Source organism: Lithobates pipiens, unplaced genomic scaffold, assembly GCF_037356315.1.
Source record: "Lithobates pipiens isolate NorthernLeopardFrog02 unplaced genomic scaffold, aLitPip1_a1.2 Scaffold_19, whole genome shotgun sequence".
Taxonomy (NCBI): Eukaryota; Metazoa; Chordata; class Amphibia; order Anura; family Ranidae; genus Lithobates; species Lithobates pipiens.
In genome coordinates, this window is record NW_027507764.1 from 117,212,431 (window position 1) to 117,236,822 (window position 24,392).

The 24,392-nt window shown below is 42.5% G+C and overlaps 1 protein-coding gene across 3 annotated transcripts in view; it reads left to right on the top strand.

Annotated features, from left to right (window-relative positions):
- PRKAG2 (protein kinase AMP-activated non-catalytic subunit gamma 2) overlaps positions 1-24,392 on the top strand; it is a 458,386-nt gene that overhangs the window by 385,945 nt on the left and 48,049 nt on the right. For all 3 annotated transcript variants that reach the window (XM_077491181.1, XM_077491182.1, XM_077491183.1), the window contains 4 exons: positions 14,503-14,612; positions 21,901-21,982; positions 23,994-24,052; positions 24,141-24,186. In XM_077491181.1, coding sequence (XP_077347307.1) covers positions 14,503-14,612; positions 21,901-21,982; positions 23,994-24,052; positions 24,141-24,186 — 297 coding nt within the window. The remainder of the gene's footprint in view (positions 1-14,502; positions 14,613-21,900; positions 21,983-23,993; positions 24,053-24,140; positions 24,187-24,392) is intronic.

The window sequence follows — 24,392 nt, forward strand, 5'->3', positions numbered from 1 at the left end:
TTATGCGATAATCCCATTGCATTGGAGACTTGTGCAGCTTGTACTGAAGATCCGATAACTATGGAGAATTTGCTGCTGACAGATTCTTGTTCAGCAGATGGCAGAGTCTCCGCAGCCACCTTTTATAACAAGTTGTCTTTTCTGCCACTGCCGGTGTCTGCCTTTGCTTGGCTCATTAAAGTGACATAGCCACCCACTAATGAGTCTACATCTACAGCATCTCACGAAAGGGAGTGCACCCCTCAAATATTTTATTATATCTTTTCATGTGACAACACTGAAGAAATGAAACTGCTACAATGTAAAGTAGTAAGTGTACAGCTTGTATAACAGTGTAAATTTTCTGTCCCCTCAAAATAACTCAACGCACAGCAATTCATTTCTAAACCACTGGCAACAAAAGTCAGTACACCCCTAACTGAAAATGTCCAAATTGGGCCCAAAGTGTCTATTTTGTGTGGCCACCATTATTTTCTAGTACTGCCTTAACCCTCTTGGGCATGGAGTTCACCAGAGCTTCACAGGCTGCTGCTTGAGTCCTCTTCCACTCCTACATGATGACATCACGGAGCTGGTGGCTGTTAGAAACCTTGTGTCCTCCACCTTCTGTTTGAGGATGCCCCACAGATGTGCAATAGGGTTTAGGTCTGGAGACATGCTTGGCCAGTCCACCTTTTATCCTCAGCTGCTTTAGCAAGACAGTGGTGTGTCTGGGGTCGTTGTTGGAATACTGCTCTGTGGCCCAGTCTCTGAAGGGAGGAGATCATGTTTCAGTATGTCACAGTACATGTTGGTATTCATGGTTCCCTCACTGAACTGTAGCTCCCCAGTGTCGGCAGCACTCATTCAGCCCCAGACCATGACACTCCCACCACCATGCTTGACTGTAGGCAAGACACACTTGTCTTTGTACTCCTCACCTGGTTGCCGCCACACACTCTTGACACCATCTGAACCAAATAAGTTGATCTTGGTCTCATCAGACCACAGGACATGGGTCCAGTAATCCATGTCTGTAGTCTGCTTGTCTTCAACATACTGTTTGCGGGCTTTCTTGTGCATCATCTTTAGAAGAGGCTTCTTTCTGGGACAACAGCCACGCAGACCAATTTGATGCAGTGTGCAGTGTATGGTCTGACAGGCTGACCCTCCCACCCCTTCAACCTTTGCAGCAATGCTGGCAGCACTCCTACATCTATTTCCCAAAGACAACCACTGGATGTGATGCTGAGCATGTGCACTAAACTACTTTGACCATAGCGAGGCCTGTTCTGAGTGGAACCTGTCCTGTTAAACCGCTGTATGGTTTTGGCCACCATGCTGCAGCTCAGTTTCAGGGTCTTGGCAAACTTTTTTGATCCTCAGAGTTCTTTGTCATGAGGTGCCATGTTGAACTTCCAGCGACCAGTATGAGCGAGCGATGACACCAAATTTTAACATACCTGCTCCCCATTCACACCTTAGACCTTGTAACACTGAGTCACATGACATCGCAGAGGGAAAATGGCTAATTGGCCCCAATTTGGAAATTTTCACTTAGGTGTCTACTTGCTTTTGTTGCCAGCAGTTTAGACATGAATAGCTGTGTGTTGAGCTATTTTGAGGGGACAGAAAATTAACACTGTTATACAAACTGTACACTCACTACTTTACATTGTGGCAAAGTGTAATTTCTTCAGTGTTGTCACATGAAAAGATAGAATAAGATATTTACAAAAATGTGAGGGGTGTACTAACTTTTGTGATACTGTATCTCTACTGGCTTCCTTCACCCAGAGAAACGCTCTGTAGATTTCTTTATCCACAGACTATGACTTCTCTAGAAATGCGAACAGGGGCTTTAATCAGGCTCTAGTGTAAACCGTTGCTGGGACCTCCACATGTCCTGTACAGTAGCCTTTGATGGTCTCTTTAGATATGTAATAATGTGGAATTCAGAAGATCCAAGCTTCAAACCGGAAACCTTAAAGGATATCTATGGTCACAGCATACACTTTTATTTTATAACACTAGCATTTCAATAGTAATGCAAGCGATAGGTACTATTGGCAATCCATTATACGCTTACTTGAAAAATCTCCTTTCATGTTGTGAGTTCTGCCTGTCTGCTGGCCATCTCTTTCTATAATCACCAGTCACCTTCTGCCCTTCCCATGGTCTCATTAACAAACACTCAAATAATTTGCTATACTTCACAGCCAGCGCTCCATTATATCTGCATTCCAAGAAGAGCACTTTTGGTCAACTTGGAAATTGGCAAAACCAGAAATGGCAGTCTGTTGGTGCAGTTATGTAGGTGGAGACCAAAAATTATATTCTGAGAAATCACTCATTCATTTGAAGCCCAGCTCTAGGAATTAGAAAAACATCTACCCTTGCAATAGGCAAGGGTCTAGCTTTACAGGAACTGGCATTTTACTTACCCTGTACCCCACTCCAATGATGGCCTCTTCTTCCCAAAACTCCAGGTGGTCCCTTGACATCATCGCGTATGATGCAGGACTGTTAACCCAGTATTTGATGCGGTGGGGCCAAGCATGCCACCATGGACCACAGCACCTTAGAGAGGAAGCTGCGAGGAACTGGTTGCACCATTATTTACGCTTTTCTCCAGCACTCTCAGATATAAGTAATTGGGGGGGGGGGGGGGGGGGCTACAACAAAATGGCAGCCTCCGACAAGAAGAGACACGAGCAATATTGGAGGCAATTGACAGCACACACTAACTTTGGTAGTATAAGTATTAATGTGTAATGTATGATTCTTGTTAAAGAACATTATTTTTTATCAAGTTGTTAGGGGTAAAGTTCCACTTTAAAGATGATCTGATTTGATTGAGGCAAATGAGAAAGTTTTTTTTTTTTTTTTTTTTTTTTTTTTTTTTTTTTTTTTCTGCGCTAGGATTTAGTACCAGCCTGTTTTGGTGTCCTCTGTCCCAGGGGCATCCTCTGGTTGTTTTCGTGGTTGCGGTCAGGACAGTCCTCTATACGTGGTGAATATGCAACAATGTGAGGCGGTTTTCGATCCGCACATATATAATTTCATCTATTCCCTCACCAAATTGAATCCAACCAAGACTCCACAGCAGACCCTTCTGGGGAAGCCAGCCCAGGGTATACTGGGACATGTGAGATGCCTAATAGCACTTATTTTCACTGTAGCGAGGATCCTGGAAGTCCCCATGATCCCCTTTGACCTTTTAAAGGCCAAATTGATGTGGATCATGATCAATGAAAGAATGGTGGTCATTCTCCAAGATAAGCTAGTCTTTTTCAAGAAGACATGGGATCCATGGATAATATACATTTCAGGACCCTAGGGCTTCTTTACCCATTCTCTTTGCCTTCCACCACTTCTGTCTCAGATACTGGTGTTACTTTTAGGCGACCATTGGTCCAGTGTGTCTTCTTCTTTAGTTACATTGGTGTAGGGCTAGAAGAAGTCCACAGAGTTAAAGTGGTTGTAAATCCTCACGGTTTTTCACCTTAATGTATTCTATGCATTAAGTTGAAAAACATTTTGTACTGCAGCACCCCCCCCCCCTTTTTTCTTTTACCCAAGCTTGATCATTCCAGCGTCGGAAGAGCACCGCAGCTCCAGCCGCTGTCTCGGGTCCTCATTGGCTAGATTGAAAGCAGCGGGAGCCACTGCTATCAATCAAATCCAGTGACATGGGGGCCAGGGGGGGGGGCCAAGTCTTGCTGTCTGTGTCAATGGACGCAGCAGCAGGACTCAGGAGAGCGCCCCCATGGAATGCGCTTCTCTGTGGGGGCACTTGAAAAGAGGAGGATCCAGGAGCGCCCTTGCACAGAGGAGGTAAGTATGACATGTTTGTTATTTTAAAAAATAAGCCCCCCCCACCCCAAAGCACCTTGTCCCCATGTTGAGGACAAGGGCCTCTTCCCGACAACCCTGGCCATTGGTTGTCAGGGTCTGCGGGCGGGGGGGTTATCGGAATCCATGAGCCCCCTTTAATAAGGGGGGCCCCCAGATACCGGCCCCCCCACCCTATGTCAATGAGTATGGGTTACGATGTACCCCTACCCATTCACCTGGTGAAAAAAAGTGTAAATAAAAAAAACAGTTTTTCCGAACTATCCGGTCCGCCGGATAGTCCGATCGTGTGTACGCGGCATTAGTTTATATGCTATTGACAGATGGTTTCTTTGATTGTAACCAGTATTATATCCTGAGATTAACCAAAGAAAGACCGTTATAATGCTTTGTAGTTTCATGCGCTTTGATAAGTTTAATAAAAATTATTGGAAAGAAAGCTGATCTGATTTATAAATACATTTTAGACATTTAATTGGAGTTCTTCTTTATGGTCTGCTAGTGACAATTGAAATCTCTTTATAAATGTTTTCAGTCAACTTTCACCCAGAAATCACACATTTTTTCCAGTTGAATCCAATTAGAAATATGAGTGAATCTTGGGTGAACATTTATAAAGAGACCGCTAGTTTTATTCAGGAGGAAAACCTCTTTATGTAACAGAAGTTAACAGTTTTTTCTGTTTCGATTTCTTTCTTTACTCTAAGTTTTTATGGGCAAGCAAGATATAAAGTGATCTTTTCCATGTAATAAAAGCAGTTTGTATCCTCTTTAAATGGATTCCAGGCATGTTTTAATACCCTGGGAACAAAAACAGTGATGTTAATTGCTCGCAACTATGGTAATTACAGGCAAGCAATGCATCTGTGGATTGAGATTTTTCCATTAACAAGTCTTTGTCATAATGCAATCTTTTTATATCTTTCTGCCTTTTAAACCCGTGTGCAGTTGGCTATTTAAGCCTGCACACTGTCTGTAATTCTTTAATGTCTGTCTCTCCATGAATTTTATATTTAAAAGTAAATACATTTAAAAAAATAAACATGTTATTCTTAACGTCTCCATGCAATGATCTTGCACAGAGCAGTCCCGATCCTCTTCTTCGAGTGCCCCCATTGCAAGACATTTGCTGTGGGGGTGCTCGTGCATGTTCACTCTCGAGGACCGCTCTGTGTGTCCAAGAGAAGCACCCTCCACTCCCACCTCACTGGCCGTGATTGAAAGTAACGGGAGCCAATGAGGAGGCAGAGACCCGGGAGAGCAGCCGCTCTTGTACACATTGCTGGATTGCAATCCGGCTCAGGTAAGTATTAGATAGAGCTTTGGGGGGGTGGCTGCATACTGAAGGTAAAAAATCTTCAGCCTTTTTAGAACCCCTTTTGAGATGATTCACTCTGATTGTCTTGAACACCAACGTCACTGGGAATTAAAAGAGAAGTGTGGGATTTGAAAAGATAAACCCTCATACTCACATATGTAGATGCAGAATTGATTCGATGCTGCAGTTGTTCCCCGCCACGTCTGTGCTGAGAAATAGAAGTCCGCTCTGGGCTCACTGTAGCATCGGACTGTGTAGATGGTGGGAGCAGCTGGCTGAGGCTCTCAGCGGTCAGCTGAGAGGCTGATTGAGCTGCCAGAGAGGCATCTGGACAGGGCTTTAGCCAATTGTCAGCTGAATCTGGGTCACAGGAGTACAGAACTAAGTGAACTCCTGTGGCCTTAGCCATACTTTTCCTGCATCTGTCCCCCACCGGTTTGAAGACTGAGAACCAAGCAAACCTCACTGATCACTTGGTTCTCAGAGCTCCATGAGCAGAGAGCTGGTGAACGTAAGTCACCGCCGTCTTCTCTGCCCCCCACCCCCCGTGCGCTCACTGGAGAGATGGGCTGTGCAGGAGGGGGAGTGGCTTGCTGAGAGGCTGAGCCAGGTCCCCGGTCCAGGGTTCTGGGTGTATCATGACCATATGGTCGCGATCTTTCCCCTGCCTGGACCTGCCCTGTGACATCAGCTGACAGCGAACTTGAGCCTGCTGTCTGCTGAAAACAGGTTACAGGAGTGCAGAACGAATTGCACTCCTGTGATCCATAGGTGCAGTACAGCTAAACAAGCTTTGGCTGTGCTTCTCCTTTAATGAAGTCTAGCTACTAGAATAAATGTATGCATGTAAATTCTGCTCATATGTGCCTCCCCCAAATGCAGCTTTTTTTTGCCCCTGAACATTGCGCACTAATACTCGCATAATTGTCTACATGTACATGGCCACATTTAATAACATGCAGCTGCATTGATGGGCATAAACAAGAAAAAAAACACAAGATGCCCTTAACAGTGGCATTTTTTTTCTTCCAATGTGCGTGAGGCCTTGGACTTACCATTCACATAAAGCAGATCCAGTTATGTAATTTGTGCCAAGGCGAGTTATATCTCTCAAAGAGTTCACAGAAAGTCATGTTGGGACATATCTATAAATGGTATGTTGAAGTTGCATTAGGGATCTTCCACATGGGTAGTAGGGCTTACCGCTCCTCTGAAAAGAGATTCACAGTAAGCCTAGGATCACATTGGTCTGATTTGACATGTCAAATTGCATGCCAAATCGGCAGCTATAGCCAGCAATAGCACCGATTCCCAAAAGTAGTTCCTGCACTGTCAAATCAAGTCGCACTGCATTGCCAGGTTAAAACCATGCGAGTTCAGCTAAGCTTGCATGATTTCTAACCTGCACCAATGAACCTAGGCTGAATCACATTTCAGTTTAAAATACTGCACTGCAACCCCACGTCAATCATTTGGCTTACAGTTGTGGTGTGCTTCTATTGTATCTCAATGGGCGATTATGACAGGTGGTGCCGCCTGCAAAACTCTGCAGGCTGGATTAAATTTACATTTGCACCCCTCCAACTCCCTTCACCTCAATCTCCTTTCATTGAGGCTTTCCCCAGCAAGGCCCCCTCTAGGCTGCCCTCTTATTGGATATTTTTTGACACTGCTGAATTTTCAATTTGATGTCATTTAACCCAGTCTGACAACTCGAGGATTTATCATTACTGCACATACCTTCTTTCATAACCTAGTGCATCCATTATTGTGTTGCACTTGCTATTAAAAAATAAGAGTCATTAAATAATAAAATTTGCCCTTTGCTTCACGACCACAGCAAGTGTACAGCCCTGTCCTGCTGTAATGTTAACATTTTAGGTTGGAAGCCAGATGGGTGGTAAAAACAGATGGCTAAATCCCCCAAGAGCCCTTAGTAGTAAGAAGAACTGCCACTTCAAGACCACAGTTCAAGACTTCTTCATACGCATGATAAAAATATAGGTTGATTTTTGTCAGTCTTTTGGCCTTCCTGTGAAGGGTGACAATGCTATTTCACCTTCAGTGCCGCACTGTCGCCTGTACAGATGCGTCTTTTTATATATATAGAGGGGAAGGGGATATCGGCATTGTCACTGCCGATTTAAACCGCCCCATCTCTGCCAACAGCACACACTGTTCCTGGAGGAAGTGATGCAGAGTGCCCACTTAGATTTCACTTAGACCCCTTTCACACTGCTTGTTTTAGCAGCGTTTAGCGCCATTTAAGTGGCGCTTTTCGGACAGTAGCGGGACGCTTTTAACCCCCGCTAGGGGCCGAAGAAGGGGTTAAAAATGTCCATGTTGCATCGCTTTCCAGGTGCTTCTGAAGCCCTGTCCATTCATTGCAATAGGCAGGGGCGTTTTGGGAATGCTGTATACAGCACTCCCAAACCGCTTCAAAGATGCTGCTGCAGGACATTTTCTAACATCCCACAAGCACACCACCCCAGTGTGAAAGCACTCGGTCTTTCACATTTGGGCGGCATGGCAGGCGGTTTACAGGCGCTATTTCTAGTGCTAACATGCATGAAAACTGCCTCGGTGTGAAAGGGTCTTGCAGCAGAGCACAACACGTCTGTGGACTCTGATGACATCATAGAGGCAAATAATGTCATTTACAGAGGGAAGCTTATGAGAAGAAATCTGAACACTTGGAGAAAACTTTTACTTGTACAAACTCCATGTAGACAGTGTGGATAGTGGCAGCTGAACTCAGAACTCCAATGCTGCAAGACAAGTTGGCGAATGACAATGGCTCCTTCTGGTCTACGTAACCATCGCAGGAAAATTCCAATTGATAATTTTCACACTGAATATATGTAACCAAGATGGAGAACCAGGACAAGCACAAAGAAGAGCATACTAATTGTATGTGAACCAGACATGTAAACTGGTGCCTGCAAGGGCATGGAAATGTAACATTTTTGTTAATGATTTCTGTAAGAACTAATGTCACTGTCGGGATGAATGTTGGTGTAAACTTCTACAAGCATTCTAAATGACTTGACCCTATTTGGAACCTGACAAAGCATAGGAAGCCTTCTAAGGTCTAAGTAAACAAGTCACTTGAGCTTTCTGCTTCCATTCAGTAACCCACATTACTGTACTCTGCAGCTCAATTTAACTCTTGGTTGCAATCGCTTCTTGAAGCATACCTAAAGGCAAAAGTGTTTTTTTGTATTGGGTAGAGTAGGGGAAAGTCAAAAGCAATGTCCTTTTTATTTTTTTGCTGCCATTTGTCACATTAGAGCTGCTTCCTATCTTGTAGACTTAAAAGGAAGTGAGAAGTTTGTTCTCAGGTGAAGGATATACCCTCTTAGCTGTCACAGGAACAAGTGTCCCTGTTGGAAGATCTGTCCTTCTATTCCTGTTCTAGTTGAATTTTTTTTTTTTTTTTTTTTTTTTTTTTAGATTTACCCTCACTGGTGGTTGTAAGCCTTTACATACAGTATACCCACTGACGTGACTAGCCTCAGGTGACAGAGATGAAACCAATCCTCCTACATAAGTTGTACCTGTTTTTCTGCAAATCTTTTCTGTACATCCTCCTAACGTACAGAGAGGAAAGGATTTTTCTCAGCACTAGAACTAGAACACACTATAGAATATGTTTTGTTAATTTTTCATATTAGATGTTTACAACCACTTTAACTGCCTCCCGCCCGCTGTATATACAAGTGACGGCGGACGGGATGCTCTGTTGTTCTGGGACCACATCATTTGACATCGTCCCAGTCTCACCGCACTTGTATGGCGATTGCAGGAGCGCTGTCGCTGGGACATGGTGTGACCCCGTTCTTGGTAAAGAGCCAATGACGCAGCTCTTTATCCATGTGTCCAATCACACCTGATCACATGTAAACAAGTAAATTCTGGTGATCGGTTCTCCTCACCTCACACTGACAGTGTGAGTAGAGGAGAGACAATCTGCATCATCTCCTCACAGGGGAGACCTGTACAGATAATCGGTGCCCTGATGATCAGCACAGCCACAACTGTGCCCATCAGTGAAGCAAGGCAATGCCTGCCCATCAGTGCTGCATATTAGTGCCTCATCGGTGCCCATCAGTGCTGCCTCATCAGCGCACATCAGTAAAGGAGAAAAATTACTTCTTTACAAAATTTTCAAAAAGAAACGAACAAACTTTTTTTTTTTTTTTCTTTTTTTTTTTCCCTACACTTTTGGTATTTTAAAAACAGCAGTGATTAAATGCCACCAAAAGAGAGCTCTACTTGTGTGAAAAAAAATGATCTTGTCTTGTTTGGGTACAGTGTTGCATGACCCTGCAATTATCATTCAGTATGACCGCACTAAAAGTTGGCCTGGGCAGGAAGAAGGTAAAAGTGCCCTCTATTGAAGTGGTTAAATATGGTAGCTAATACAATGAATTTACACTTCTATGTCACACACATAAATGCTCTTAAAAGTGCAACATATGAGGCAGAAAAAATGCTGCATAAATGTATATTCTTGTGTGCACGAGTCCTTAAACCTGTGGCTCAGTTTAAAAAAAGCCTAAAGGAACTACTAGTGGATGTTGACGTCCTAAGCCCCTAAAAATTCCTGGGTGACTTCCTTTTGGGTGTCCTTAGTTTTGTTTTGAGGCCACATAGTATGCAGGGCTTCTACGTGCCTCGTTTACCTCATGGCAGCAGTAAAGTTTGCCACCTGGCTGGTAAACTTGTTGCTAATGTTAATGTTATTAGTAGAAAAAAGACCATGGGCCCAATATTTTTTTCCCGGAAAAGGGTGGCAGCCCCAGAGCAGTGGTGGTCCTCGGATTCCTCCGTATATTGGCAGTGTTTGATTATAGTACGGACTATTTGGCTGTATTAGATAATCATTCTCCATTTTATGAGGGAATGTAGGGTTCTGTTAGGCAGAGGAGAACGTTTGTTGCTCCCCTTAGCAGACAGTCAGGCCCAGCATTTTATGTTGTTAGAGTAGTATGTGGGGATGTATCCAGGAGCATTCAGTCAGCAGGCGCTTCTCTCCCAGTCAGTGTTTTATTCCTGGCTATGACACCACAGAGTGAGAGAACGTTTTAATATTTAAACTGCCATTCTTTTCCTCTGGGGATCAGGCAGTGTACAGAGTGTGAACCTTTGGATGTGCAGTGTTAGAAGAGGGCTGCTGGGCCTAGCATTCATTTTCACATGTGTGATCTCTATATATAAGCCTGTGAAGAACACGTTTTGTACACAGCACTTCATTTAATATCGCTTCTCACAGATTGCATCCTTTCCGATATAGGGTAAATGAATTGACATGTCAAATTGCCTGGAAAAAAAAAAGCGTATGACAAATAAGCACATTACAGCTAGAGAAAGCGATGGGCTAACATGGCTGACTGTCAGCAAGTAGGATGCATGAACAAGCAAGCCATTCTCTACATTCTCGTTTGTCAGTATTATCAATGTGAGGAACAAGTGCGGCTCTTTCGTGTGAAACGCGTCAATTATTCATCCTTGCAAGTTTGTCTGGCTATGACGATAAAGAAAATTTTAACAGCATCTTTTGTATTCAAGTGTGCAATAAAAAAATTTCTTCTGGATATTATTGACGGTGATGAGCACCTTAGACCGGGCGTGTCCATTTTTGTTGCCTGAAGCGGTGTGTGCGCCCTTGTTTATTATCAATGTGAGGGGTGTTGCGCACACATCTCATTCACAGTAGGTCATCATATTTGCAGTTTGCTTGGTGCATGCCCTTTTTATTTGGCCATACAAAAATTTAAACATTTTCCCTGAGGTATACAGTGCTTATTACATTGCATGTATAGTCACTTCAGATTTACCCAAACAATAAAATATGAAGACCTTTGTAAACAATCAATTCAATTTGCATTCATTTAACCATCAGACTGGTTAGATATCCCTGTTTACAGCTCGTTTGCAGATCGATGCTTCTACATCCGTACTCCAACTTTAACCACTGCAGCTCCAGAGTAATTTATTCATTTTCTACACATGTAAAAATCTGCATTTTTGGCCATAAAATTACTTGACCCCCCAGATCATTATATATATTCTGAAAGCAAAGGCCCTGTATAAAAATGGGGTTGTTTTTTACTTTTATTTTTTATTTTTTTTTGTGTCACTTTATTAGTATCACAAGGGCACTAACAAACCTCCTGTGTTATCAAGGCTATTTAGCCCTTCTCGCCTTTATCTTGGAATACAGAATGATGAAGTATAATGTATAGCATGCTGAAGCTCCACAACTACTCCCACTCTCTATAATATAAAGATGTTCTCTTTTTTTGTGCGGATTTCCCCCCCCCCCCCCCCCCGATCCACACACTAGATGAGGATTGGGGGAATTAGTCCTGCTGTGCTATTGTTTTTTGCTGGGAGAGAGCCTTCAACACCCGCAGAATACAATGATCAGTGTTGCAGGTTATATCCTATGGCACTGATCGGGCAAGAAAAACCAACAGGCTAGTTGTAAAGAAATTGATCGAGCGATCAACTTCTGTACAACCAGCCTGCTCATAGATGGATTGATTCACTTGGTCCCTGCTGAACTGGCCAAATTTTGATTCATTTATGGCCAGCTTTAGCAAAAGACTGTGTTTTGTCAGCCTACAACAAGGTTTAAGAGCTAGGTGCATTTCTGGCAGACCAACGGGTATTTTTCTGTACTTGCAGGGTCTATAAAAAGGCTAAAATGCAGGGACATGTTTGAGTATTGCAGACATATATGCTGTGTGTTAGCTTTTTTTTTGCCTTTATCTACGCTTCAGTTGGTATACTCGGAAAAGTCCTTAGGCTCCTCATGTAGTCTACGTGTCTGAAGGAGTAATTGTCTGTAGAACGTTGTGTTGCCAATAACAAGACAGCTGGGGAATAAAGGTTTATATGCGGTTTGCTGTGGGACAGAACAAGCTCTTCTCCGATAGCTAAACCAACTGTTATTGGGTGGTTTGCATCAAAGTACCCAAATCTAAACCCATTCCCCACACTATAGGCCCCCCCCCTATATGTTTATCTTGCAAATGTAAAATTTCTATCACACATTCTTTGTCCAGGGCTATAAAGCGATGGTCCATGCCTTTTTACAGTGTTGCACACTATGCCCTGTACTCTCTTTATACATGTCTGGCAATCCATGCAAAGTAATGGCCCTCTAGAATACATGCTTGAAGTTGGAGTACAGGAAGCTGTGTACAGAAAGCCGGAGCTGTGGCATGTGAGCACGGTTTTGTCTGGTGTTCACTTAGCATTTGAGGCCGGCATTTTATATCGGGTCTGCACACATCTTGCCAAGAACCCGGAGCTAGCTTTAAAAACATAGGAGCCAGCACTGCTCAAGCTGCATATGACTGTATCGGTAGCAATAAAATTAGAACATTTGTTGAACTGACTTTAGTTCAAGGCCTCATTCACATAGGCGTACTTAAGTGTACATCCATGCTTACAGGGGATACCTAAATGTTTTGTGCATCTCCATACAGGCAGTCTCATTCATGTCAAATGAGTTGCAGTGGCTGCTTCCAATTTGACAGCTGTGTGGGTATGGGATCTCAAATGCAGATTGTGTGCATTCAGGGCATCACACCCACATGGCTGTCAAATTGGGAGTGGCAGCTGTGTCTGTGCAGTAGCTGCATTCCAAATGACATGAAAGGTACTGTCTGCACGGAACACCTGTGCATCCTCTTGCAGGTAAACACAGCTCTCGCACGAGCATATGCTTAAGTATGCCCATGTGAACAAGGCCTTTAATTAGGATGATAAAAATGCAGAACAGATTATTTACCAGTAGAACAACTTTAGACCAGATATAACAATAAATGGGGCCAAATGCCCCCATGGCTTCCTTGCATTGTGGTCACTGTCCCTGTCTTTGACAACACGTTATGGTCCCGAATTTGACATTGTTGGCTTGAAAAGGGGGAGGGAATACTTGGGCATAGGATTTTCCCCAACATGCTGATCTAGCTATTACCAGTGGAGAGGCAGGAGCTGCAGTGCCGGGGGCTATCTTTGGGTAATGCCAGCACTGCATGAAAACATAGCGGCACTGTGAATGTATTGACCGCTAGCATTGCACTACACTGATTTAAGTGAAGTACACCTTTCTCACACAACCTAAGGACTTGTCTGTCTGTGCCAGCTGTTATTACAGTCACATTTGCTGCTATCAGGGGCATAACTAGAACTCACAGGGCCCCATAGCAAAACTTTTTTTTATTGGGTACTACTACAGGAATAAAAAAGGTTAATTTAGTATTTATCAGTGGCTCAAGGAAAGGGGTATACACTCTGGGCAAGCGATTCTACCTGTAGTATCCCCGTCTTCAGATGAACTATCGGCACTAAATGCAACTTGGGTCAGCCTAGGTCTAACTGCTAGGCAGATTCTTACCTAAAACTTTTACCAGGTGAAGATACCAGAGTGAAGGGAATGTCAAGTGTCCCATAATACTGGACATACCTGAAATGCTAACAGGTTGAAAGAAGACAGAAGTCAGGCAACAACAGACTAGGAACTTGCAGTAATTCGTGCTGCAGTGCACATGCTACATCAATGGTGTTGGAATCAAGTCTAGATGACTATGAATGATGTGCAAGGGATGCAGTGCTTTGTACAATCATACAAGACATGACAAAAGCAGAAACTGAAAATGTGACCAAAGATGACTTATCAAACCTTCATCAGTGTGGTATATAGAATTTGACAGCTTACCCATTTGTTAATTTTAATAAATACTGTTGCGCACAACCTTCGCCAGATGGGTCTGATCTTAATTTTACCCATTTGTTGCTGTCAGTTGTAGAAAGAGGAAGTCTTCCACTAATCTCTAACTCTGCAGCTCTGACAGCCCATTGAATTCACAGAGTGGCAGAGGAAACGAGTAGTGGTAGACTTCCTCTGCCAGATTCTGTGTTTACAAATGACAATTTGTGATTTGGGTAAGCTGTCCGATTCTATGTGGGTCCCACACTGCTCTAGCAATTCAGCACCTGCGTCCATATCAGCAATAGTTCTCAAAGACCCAGTCGCCAAAGAGTTTTTAGTCGCCATGTTAACTCTGAATTGGCCGACACTGTTTTATATGTACAAGCGGTCATGGACCTGGAGGGACTTTGGATGATCTTATGGAGGAAGATGACCAACATGCTTATACGTGCCTTTAATTCTGTTTAATCGTGCCATGTTTTGGCAATATATAGTGTGTGAGTGTATATTATTATATTTACCGGTATCTTTTTTTTTTTTTTTTTTTTTTTTTTTTTTTTTTTTTTTTCATATGACCTACATATATAAATGTATCACTTACAAGTGCTTTTATGTTTTCCAGCTGTTGAAGAATCGGAGAGTGACATATACACACGCTTCATGAAATCACACAAGTGTTATGACATTGTGCCCACCAGCTCCAAGCTCGTTGTGTTTGACACTACGTTACAGGTGAGATCTTCTTCTAAGTCCTGCTATTGACCATTAATTATTGTACCATTTATGATTGAAACAGAACACTATTTTTAGAGGTCAGTCACTTTAGAGAAAACGGAAAATTCAGTTATGTAACACTTAACATTTTTTGTCTTGTATTATGTTTTCCTTCCCCCTACTGTTCAGCCAACTACCCATGCAGTGGGCTCCTCACTGCCTCCCCTCACACTGCATTGCACAGAGCAGCCCCAATCCTCTACTTGATGGGTCCCCTGCCCCTCCGCTCCTTTTCATCTCAGTCCACCACCATAGGAAGCCGCTTCTTTTGACAGTGCACTTCCAGGTCAGGTTGTGTGCATCTATAGATGCACACACACACTGCAGCTTGGGCTCTCTGCTCACGGTATTTGATAGCAGCAATGTCCCCCACTGCTCTTGGCCAAGCTGGTGAGATCGGGGAGAAGGGAGAGAGATGCAGTTGGGCAGAGTGCTGGATTAATACAGGACTCGGGTAAGTTTTTAGGAAGGGGGGCATGTAGAAAGTGGAAGTTTTTACCTAAATACTAAAAATGTTTTACCTTCAGGACCATTTTAAATGCTCATTTGGCTTGGAGGCATGGGAATAAGATGATGTTTTTAAGCTGCACATAGATTACCCCCCCCAAACAGATTTCCTTTTCCATACAAGAAAGGTGGGTGGGGCAATCCTCCCCGCTGTGCCATTTGCATTCTGACAGCGGGACTCTCCTCTGCTATCAGAATATACTGATCAGCTGCAATCGGCTGATTCCCCAAAATTTGCCAACAAGACCATTCGCTGTTGAGCAAGGGGCAGCCAAGCATGGATCAAATTGTGGCAGATCCTGCTGACCTGGAGGAACTTCGATCTATCTATATCACTGTTTGGAGATCACTGCTGTAGAGCATTGAAAGCCAGTCAAGTAGAAGCATGTCCCTAGAGAAGAATGACTGATGTATTATTCACTCTGTTGCCATGCATAACCGAGAATGCCAGGGGAAGTACAGGCCAGCTCCAATCAGACAACACCGAATGACTTGCTGTATTGTTATACTTTAACTTGGGGAACAACTACTAGTATCTGGTAGAAATCTATGGACTTGCAGTGCTGCTTCTGTTCTTTTATCATGCCATTATATTGTTTTGTCTGACGCACATCAAACACTTATTCCTGTGTCCTTTCTCTTATTCTGGAACAGCAGCAAACAGCGGAATTCCCTCTGCTGTGTTGTATAATGCTACAAATTCTATGACGTTCGAGCCTCTGTCTGCCTCTTGGCTGTTTATGTGGGCTTATGGGTCAAAGTTTATATTATGTCTTAAAATTAACTACTGTACAAATGTGTGGGGTCCTTCTGTCTAGTCTTCAGCTGTATTACATATAGGAAGTGAATTATTACATTGTATCTGTTATTGTAGTGGGAACCCAGTATTCTTAGTTGAAAAGAAGCAGAGGCAAGTGGATGTTAAACTCATAAAGGCTGTAATCCTGAAGTTGTGTGCGTTTTTTTTTTTTTTTTATATATATTTTTTTTTTTTTCCCCAGAATAAGCAAACCTGTTAAAATGTAGTGAATAGAGCAACCAGTGTAGTTTCAATGGACACCTTTTAATTTCCCCCTGTGTCTATAAACTTAAAGGGAGTTTCAGCGAGGTTTCTCCCTCCGACATCTGGGGATCCCATCGAGGGCTAGAAGTTTATTCTTTCCTAGCTGTAGCACTTAAGGCATCTTTCATGTGGCCACCAGCCACAGGTGCCTGGCCCAAGATGGCACAGGGTTACACATTGTGTTTTTTCTTACATTTCAATAAACTTTATTAGAACCACTGCACAACTTATCAATCCCAACAGACTTGACTTCCCTGATGGGTTTTGCCCCTCAATCAGAATTTGCTAGAGGTTTTTGTTATCCCATTCCCGGAAAAAGTTCTAGGTCTTATCGCTGTGTGAGATGCTAAATAGGGATGCTCTGTAGGGCCAAACGGGGATCCTAAAGCTAGGTACACACGGGACGAAAATCGGCTGAAAAACAGTTGGTTCGTTAGTTATCGGCCGACTTTCAGCCCATGTGTACAGCTCCTTGCCTGACAGAAGCTGGTCTCACGACCGACTTCTGTTGAACTCGCATGCTGGTAAACCAGCATCTAATCGGCAAGCTTTGATCACTGTGTTCTGGCGAGGGGGCAGTTCCCCTGTCAGACATAGTAGCTCAGCTGGGAGATTGCCGCACTAACATGAGATGTGTTAGTATGACAATCTTTAAGTTCTTCTTTTTTTTATTCAACCCAGCATATAAAGTTCTAATTTTTCGTTTTCATTTTATTCCCACAATGTTCTAGGATGCCCTTAAATCCAGGATCCCTACTATGAAAATGGTTACTAAAACATGTAGGGTTGTACTCTACTTCCTGAGATCTGAAGTCCTCTTCCTCCCCTCTCTTCACTGAGTGACTGTGACAGGTGCAGCACTCATATTAACCCCCGCAGTATCACAGAATTACTACTGAAAGGGGGTGGATGATTAATGGGGGTTAAACCTGGCCATACATTATGCAGCTTTCTTTCCTTTAACCTTCCTTCATCAACACGGACTGTTTATGGGGCAAACCCCTCCCTCTGCGCTATTGTTTTCTGACAGGGGGGAGGTTTGCCCGCCGTCAAAATTAAATGATCACTGTTGCCAGCTATAGCCACTGGCAGTTTTCATATGAAAAAAAAAACTGGCTGGTTGTATTAAAGTTGATCTACTTCAGTACAAACCACTTGCCACAGCTAGGATAAGCCAGCCATCCACTTATGGCTGGCTTAAAGGAGTTGTAAAGTCTCTGGGTTTTTCACCTTTATGCATTAAGGTGAAAAACCTTCTGTGCTCTAGCTGCCCTCCAGAACACCCCTTTTTCTTATCTGAACCCGATCATTCCAGGCACGAGCCCAGCAGCTCCAGCTGCTATCTCAGGTCCTCATTGGATAGATTGGTGACAGCAGGAGCAATTGGCCCCCACTGCCGTCAGTCAAATCCAGTAACACAGGGGGCGGGGCGAGTCCTGCTGTCTGTGTCGATGGATGCAGCAGCAGGACTTGGGAGCGTGCCCGCACAGGTGCCCCCATGGAAATCGGCTCTCCGTGGGAGGCACTCGAGAAGAGGAGGAGCGCCACCGGGGGGGCCCAAGAGAAGGAGGATCAGGGCCGCTCTGTGCAAAACCCATTGCACAGACAGGCAAGTATGACATGTTTGTTATTTTTTTTTTAAAAACAAACCTTTACCATCGCTTTAAGGCTCGGTTCAAACAGGGGCGGCACGACTTGCAGCGCGACTCACAGACGCGACCTCAAAACGACTTCTGTATAGAAGTCAATGCAAGTCGCCTGAAGTCGCCCCAAAAGTAGTACAGGAACCTTTTTTCTAAGTCGGAGCGTCTTGAGTCGCTCCTATTAGAACGGTTCCATAGTACAGAACGGAGCGCGACTTGTCAGGCGGCTAAGTCACCTGGACAAGTCGCCCCTGTGTGAACCGAGCCTAAGAGAAAAGCTAGAAGCACAATGTAAACTTCAAATTGACTGTGTGTCCCTTGTGCTGATTTAAAAATAAAAAATCTAAACTAAACTTGGGATTTAAACTTTTTTCTTTGTGATAAAAACAGGGTAACAATTTAAAACAAGTTCTTGTAGATAATCACAATGATCCTTTCTTTCATTACAGTGATCTTTACGGAGATATAAGGGCTCATTTACACTTGCGCTGGCTTTAACAAGGCTTCAGACCTGCTTTGTTAAAGCTCTCTGCGCGCTAGTCAAAGCTCCGGTCACTAAATAAAATGATTAGCTTACAGTCCTGTTTACACCTGCTTTTAAAAATGATACCCCATGTATCAGTGGTGCTTCAAAGTGTCTTCAAAGCCTCTATAGAAGTCTATGAAAAAGTTTATTTTAAGCCTCACTGAAGCCCCGCCGAATCTTCATCGAAGCACCAAGCAAAAGCAGGTGTAAACAGGACTGTAAGGTAACCATTTTATTTAGTGACAGGAGCTTTAACAAAGCATGTCCGAAGCCATGTTTTGAAGAAAGTATAAACTAGCCCTAAAGAACAATTTTGCCTTCAAGAAACAGTAGCCATGCTGTGTTAATCAAGCCCTGAAATCTGAAATTTAGAAAATGGTTATGACATCAACAATCACCATGTATAGTAACTGTTGTGTTGCATAAATGTTTGAAGCATTGTTAGAAACAAGCTTACACAATAGTAGTTTTGTGTGCAATAAATAAAGCTCTATATACTTATCTGGTTACTAATTTACTTTTAAATATGTAGGCAGTTTTGCTATTCCTTTTCTATAACTTGTAAATAATCGTGCTAATTTGAGAGTGTTTTTGAAAACGTGATTATTTTTTTGCGTAGTTCTGTAGCTATGGCAAACTGCCCCCTGTAATGGATTATTTTCTGGGTTACTTAAGTACATTTTAGTTTTCAGTAGCACTTTTGCTATAGATCTGGGTGCAGATAGCAGAACAAGTGCTTATAAAATGTACTGCTTCTAGCTGGTTAAAGCACGAATAGTGTAGTAATAATAGTGCAGCGTGCTCGCAGGGCACAGAATTCTAAAGAAAGGATGGATCTTTTATAGACTGATTTCCTATTTGCAGCTTTGATTTGTACATAAGACCACATTCTTCCTGTGACCACCTAGGACTGAAGAGTTCTGGCACTTTGCAGGGGAATTACTTTTTCCATCACATTTACAGTATTCACAGAAATACATTTTTTCTGACTAAACACATATATTTGGTAAGAAAAGATTTGTTCTTAAACTATTTTTACTGAGGAAAAACTAGAATTACAAAGTAATAGTTTGAAAAAAGTGGTTGACATTTAAAGTGATACTAAAGTTTCAGTTTTTTTCTTTTTAAAATAATACGTTATACTTGCCTGCTCTGTGCAGTGGTTTTGCACAGAGCAGCCCCAATCCCCATTCTCGGGTCCCTCTTTGGTGCTCTTGGTCCCTCCCTCCATGCCGATTTCCCCCCCCCATAGCAAGCAACTTGCTATTGCGGCACCTAAGCCAAGCTACTGCTCTGTCCATTCAGACATGCTGTGATTCGACCCTGTCCCATCTCTAATCTCATTGGCTCACTGATTGTCATCTCAGCCAATGAGGAGGGAGAGTCCCGGGCAGCTGAGACACTCCTTCAGCATCGCTGGCTCAAGATGTACTCAGGTAAGTATTAGGGGGTCTTGGTGGGGCTTAAGCACATAAAAGGTTTTTTATCTTGTATCTCATAGAAGCTTTTTATCTTAATACATTCTGACTTTACTACTTTAAGGTGAACCTATACCACAGTGAATGTGTTTTATACTTATCCTGCTTAAGTATTTCCTACTTCACTATCTTTTTTGTGTCCTTTTGTTTCCCTTACGTGGGGGTTTGCTGCTCATGAATTACAAGGCCCATCCTAGCTTCCCATCCCCTTGTGACACCACCCAATTTCCAGGAGCATGGCTATCATCTGGGGGTGCTCGTTCCCAATATAAACTGCAATTTATGGTGCCAACACATACCACATTAGCAAAGCACAAGATTTGTAGGCACAGCCTCCTTCTGAGTCCACCCTGCCCACTATTGCTAATTCTAAGTATTGCAAACGTTGTGAAGGGTTGACAGCAAGATTATCAATCCAAAGTGTTACGCCCAGTGTTTGCCATGGCCCAGTGTTGCTGGGGTCTGTAGTCTTATTGGTCAAAGTTATGTGTCAGACCAATGCACAAAACCGGAAGTAGAGGTTGAAAGGTATGGAGAATTTTGAAAACCATATTTGAGAATGAACTTTTAGGAAAAAAGCTGAATGAAAAAACAATTGAGGAAATGTGCACCTATCTGGTTTTTGTTATTAGAGTTCCGTTCTACTTTAATGCCAAGGATTCTGCATGTGCAGGTTATCAATCGGTACAAATGATTGAATCATCATGATTGAATTGGCTGCCTACCAAGGGTCTAGAATATGCACTTTGTAATTTACCTTTGATAAATTGCATAAACATTTGTGAGATGCCAATAGTGTCAACTGATGCTGGCCATGCACACGGATCACTCATAGGGCTGGGTGCATATTTTGGGTCGTAAGCACGTGTTTGGATAAGAGGATTAGTCATACCTGATTATTTGAACATTTGATCACTGCCTGATATCTCAGGTTAGTTGGATGATATTTAACAGAATACAGTGCTGTAAAGGGTATATTTTAAATTCATATAATAATAATAATAAACATGGTATACTTACCTGCTCTGTGCAGTGATATTGCCAAAAATGTCAAAAATGTTTGAGGTAAATATCTCTGCACTTTCCATGGTAGATCGGTGGTGAGAAGTCCTGTCACATTGCTGTACAATTTTAAAATTGGGGACTGAAGTAGGTAGCTTCCAGCAAGCCTGGATGCAGTCTGCTGAGTTTTTAGTTAAAGGGAATACATGCAGGGACCTCGTAGTGCCTGCTCTCGGGAGTTAATATTGGTAAGCTATAAAAATATCAAAAACAAAGTCCACCCAAAGAGTCTTTGCAAGATGTTCAATAATTGATGGTGCTCAAGTGATAATGGATGGTAGTGGAAGACCCTTCACCTTCAAACCAAACCAACCACACTGCCTCTTACCATAGTAATTTGACCCTCCCAAAGGAACGGTCAAACAGCACAGTCTGAATCCTTGGTTAACGTAAGATGCCTCAGGTATGGATGATCCACCCAAGCAGCACTCTCTCAAATTCGCAAATCAATCTGATCATGCGGTCAAAAATACTCCCAAGAAATGATGATCCGAGGAAAGGAAGGAAGCATTTTGGTGTAGTAAAATTAGTAACCAACATTTATTAAATATAGAGCACTCACATAAAAAAAGTAAAGCCAGCATGTCATAAATACAGATATGGTGTTTCCAACCAACAAGATGGTCACTGTGTCTCAATGCGGGATGACGCCACACATCGTGATGTCCACCATACGCGCTTCGTCGTCTGTGCACTGATTTTGTTATTTTTATGTTCTATATTCCTACAATATTGCACTAGCTGCTTTTGTGTGAGTTGTTTGATGTTTTTTGAGCCCAAGCGCAACTATTGTCTTGTATCTTATTGGTTGGATATCTTTGAGAACGAATAGGGAACAAATGGGGGTAAAGAGGGACTCTGAGTACCCAATAGAGATTTTTTGTAAGATTTGTGCTTTCTGTAACCAAAATGTTATATGTTTTCCTGCATGAACTTAACCTTGGTGTATAATATCTCTGCCCTGCAGGTAAAGAAGGCATTTTTTGCACTGGTAGCCAATGGTGTGCGAGCTGCTCCATTATGGGAAACAAAGAATCAGAGTTTTGTAGGTAAGTTTACTTCATGTACCCTATACAACTGTAACCAGTGCCTAGAAATTAGAAGAGGACCACTAACTATGCATTTTATCTATGACCTGTTTTTAGCAACATTCATCCATCTTGCCTAAATAAGCAGCTCTGTTAAGTGTCCATGTTTTAGCACCTCTGGCCGTGACAGCTGCAGTTTATCACGGAAGCGTGTCTCCAGGGTCCCTGTATTATACCAGTGATAACACTGGCCACATATTAATTAGTATGATGTAGGTGGGGCTTCAAACCCATCCACAAACACTTCTCTGTGATTACAACTCAGAGTACATGGGTGTTCTACCTAACAAGCTAGAAGTCTCCATTTGGTTGCTGTTGGCTATAACTCAGCATTACTGAGTAGCCTATTGTAATTTGAATTTACTGAACAAGCTAAAAAATGTCCTACAGCAAAGATCTGCTATATTTAGTTTTAGATATCGTTGGTTGTTTTAAGTTCCATTACTTTACAAAAGTGTAAGCAATCCCTGAACTATACGGTATTAAGATTTTATTGGAGCAACATAAAGCTAGCAGTACCATCTAATGAGCAGCTAATTTCACATGCCGCTGCACATCTGCTCGGGAGTGTAAACCGCTGCCATAGAGACAGAGTTGAATACAGTTCTGCTCTGATCTGGAATGTAAGTTTGGAGAGGTTCTTGGAAAAAGATTTTGATAAAAGACTGCTATATAAATAACTCATGTGCGAAGGCAGAAACCCTCCGCTTTGCTCAAAGGTGGATTCTCTGACCCATCTTCTAGGCCAGAAGGCAGCAGAGGAACATGTTTTAACAGGCAGTGTAAAATGATGCTTCACTGGCAGACCTGTAAATGGCTGGCCTCTGCAGTGTAGCATGCCAGTACTCTCACTACAAGAGATGTCCAAAACTCTAGGTGTGTTAGAAAAAAATGAAATGGCCCATACACAGTACGTCAAGAATGCCTTGAGTAGGATAAGCATGCCTCGGTAGCTTTTGAATTCAAATTCTGTACTCTTCTGTAGGATACATATTCAGTGCATATTCTACTATTGGACACTGAGCCATAGTGCTAAAAATGTGTCCCTGGTGCCTGTTGTGGTGTTTTTATTATTTTTTGTTTTTTGTATTAGTCTATTCTTTTGTTTACTGTGCTGGCTGTTAAACTGAACTTCTGTTCGTAACAGTTTTTTTTTTTTTTTTGGAGACAATGGTGCTATATCAATCATATAACTATAGGAAGCTTGTTGCAACCAGTTGGTTGCAGAATTGTGGAAGAACTCTCTTGACCATCCGTAATGTTTCCTTTTTCAATGACAAACGGAAAATGATCTTCTTACTACAAGCACACAAAATGTAAAGACATACAAATTGGATTGAAAGTCATGGTGACATCTGGTGCATGGCCAAAAATTTAAGGTTGGGCAGATCTCACCAACATGCTCTGCATATCTATAATCTGTCTCTTTTATCCAACCTAGCAATACAGTATCTTTCTTGTCTTTTATTGTGAACACTAAGGCTACTTTCACACTGAGGTGCTTTTCAGGCGCTATAATACTAAAAAAGGGCCTGCAAAGCGACTTGAAGAGCCTCTCCTCTCACTCCAATGTGAAAGCCAGAGGGCTTTCACACTGGAGCAGTGCGCTGGTAGGACGGTAAAAGTCTTGCAAGCTGCATCTTTGCAGTGCTGTGGGAGCGATGTATACATGCTCCTAAAGCTCCCCTGCCCATTGAATTCAATGGGCAGCGCCGCCGAACCGCTGGCAATGTGGCGCTTTGCGGGCGGTTTTAAACCTTTTTTGGCCACTAGTGAGGGTTAAAAGCGGCCGAAAACCTTTACAAAAACTATGGTAAAGCGCTGCTAAAAATATCGGGGGACTTTACCGCCAACGCCCCAGTGTGAAAGGAGCCTAAATAATGGCAGTACAAATTAAGTTTTGTAGGAAACCATTTAATACAGGTCCCAGTTCAAGTCACGCATTTTTTTTTTTTTTTTTTTTTTTATATAGGTATGTTAACAATTACAGACTTCATAAATATATTGCATCGATACTACAAGTCTCCAATGGTGAGTACTGTCGTTCAGAGAGTAACTTTAAAGATGGAGCACATCTAATAATGATTAAACAATTCCTGTCTCTTAATTTATTCTACAGGTACAGATCTATGAGTTAGAGGAACACAAAATAGAAACCTGGAGGGGTAAGATTTTTTTTTTTCCTATTTTGAAGGGTCAGTTAAGCCGAAAAACCTGTGACTATTATAAAATAATACATTTAACACTGGTTTTAAAGAGCTGTCAAATCCAGACCCCTAAAAAAACCTTTCATGTGCCAATCGTGACCAGCTTCCTGGTCATCTGCATTATTCCATATTATCTTTCAGAGTGAATTCATGCTGTGTCTATG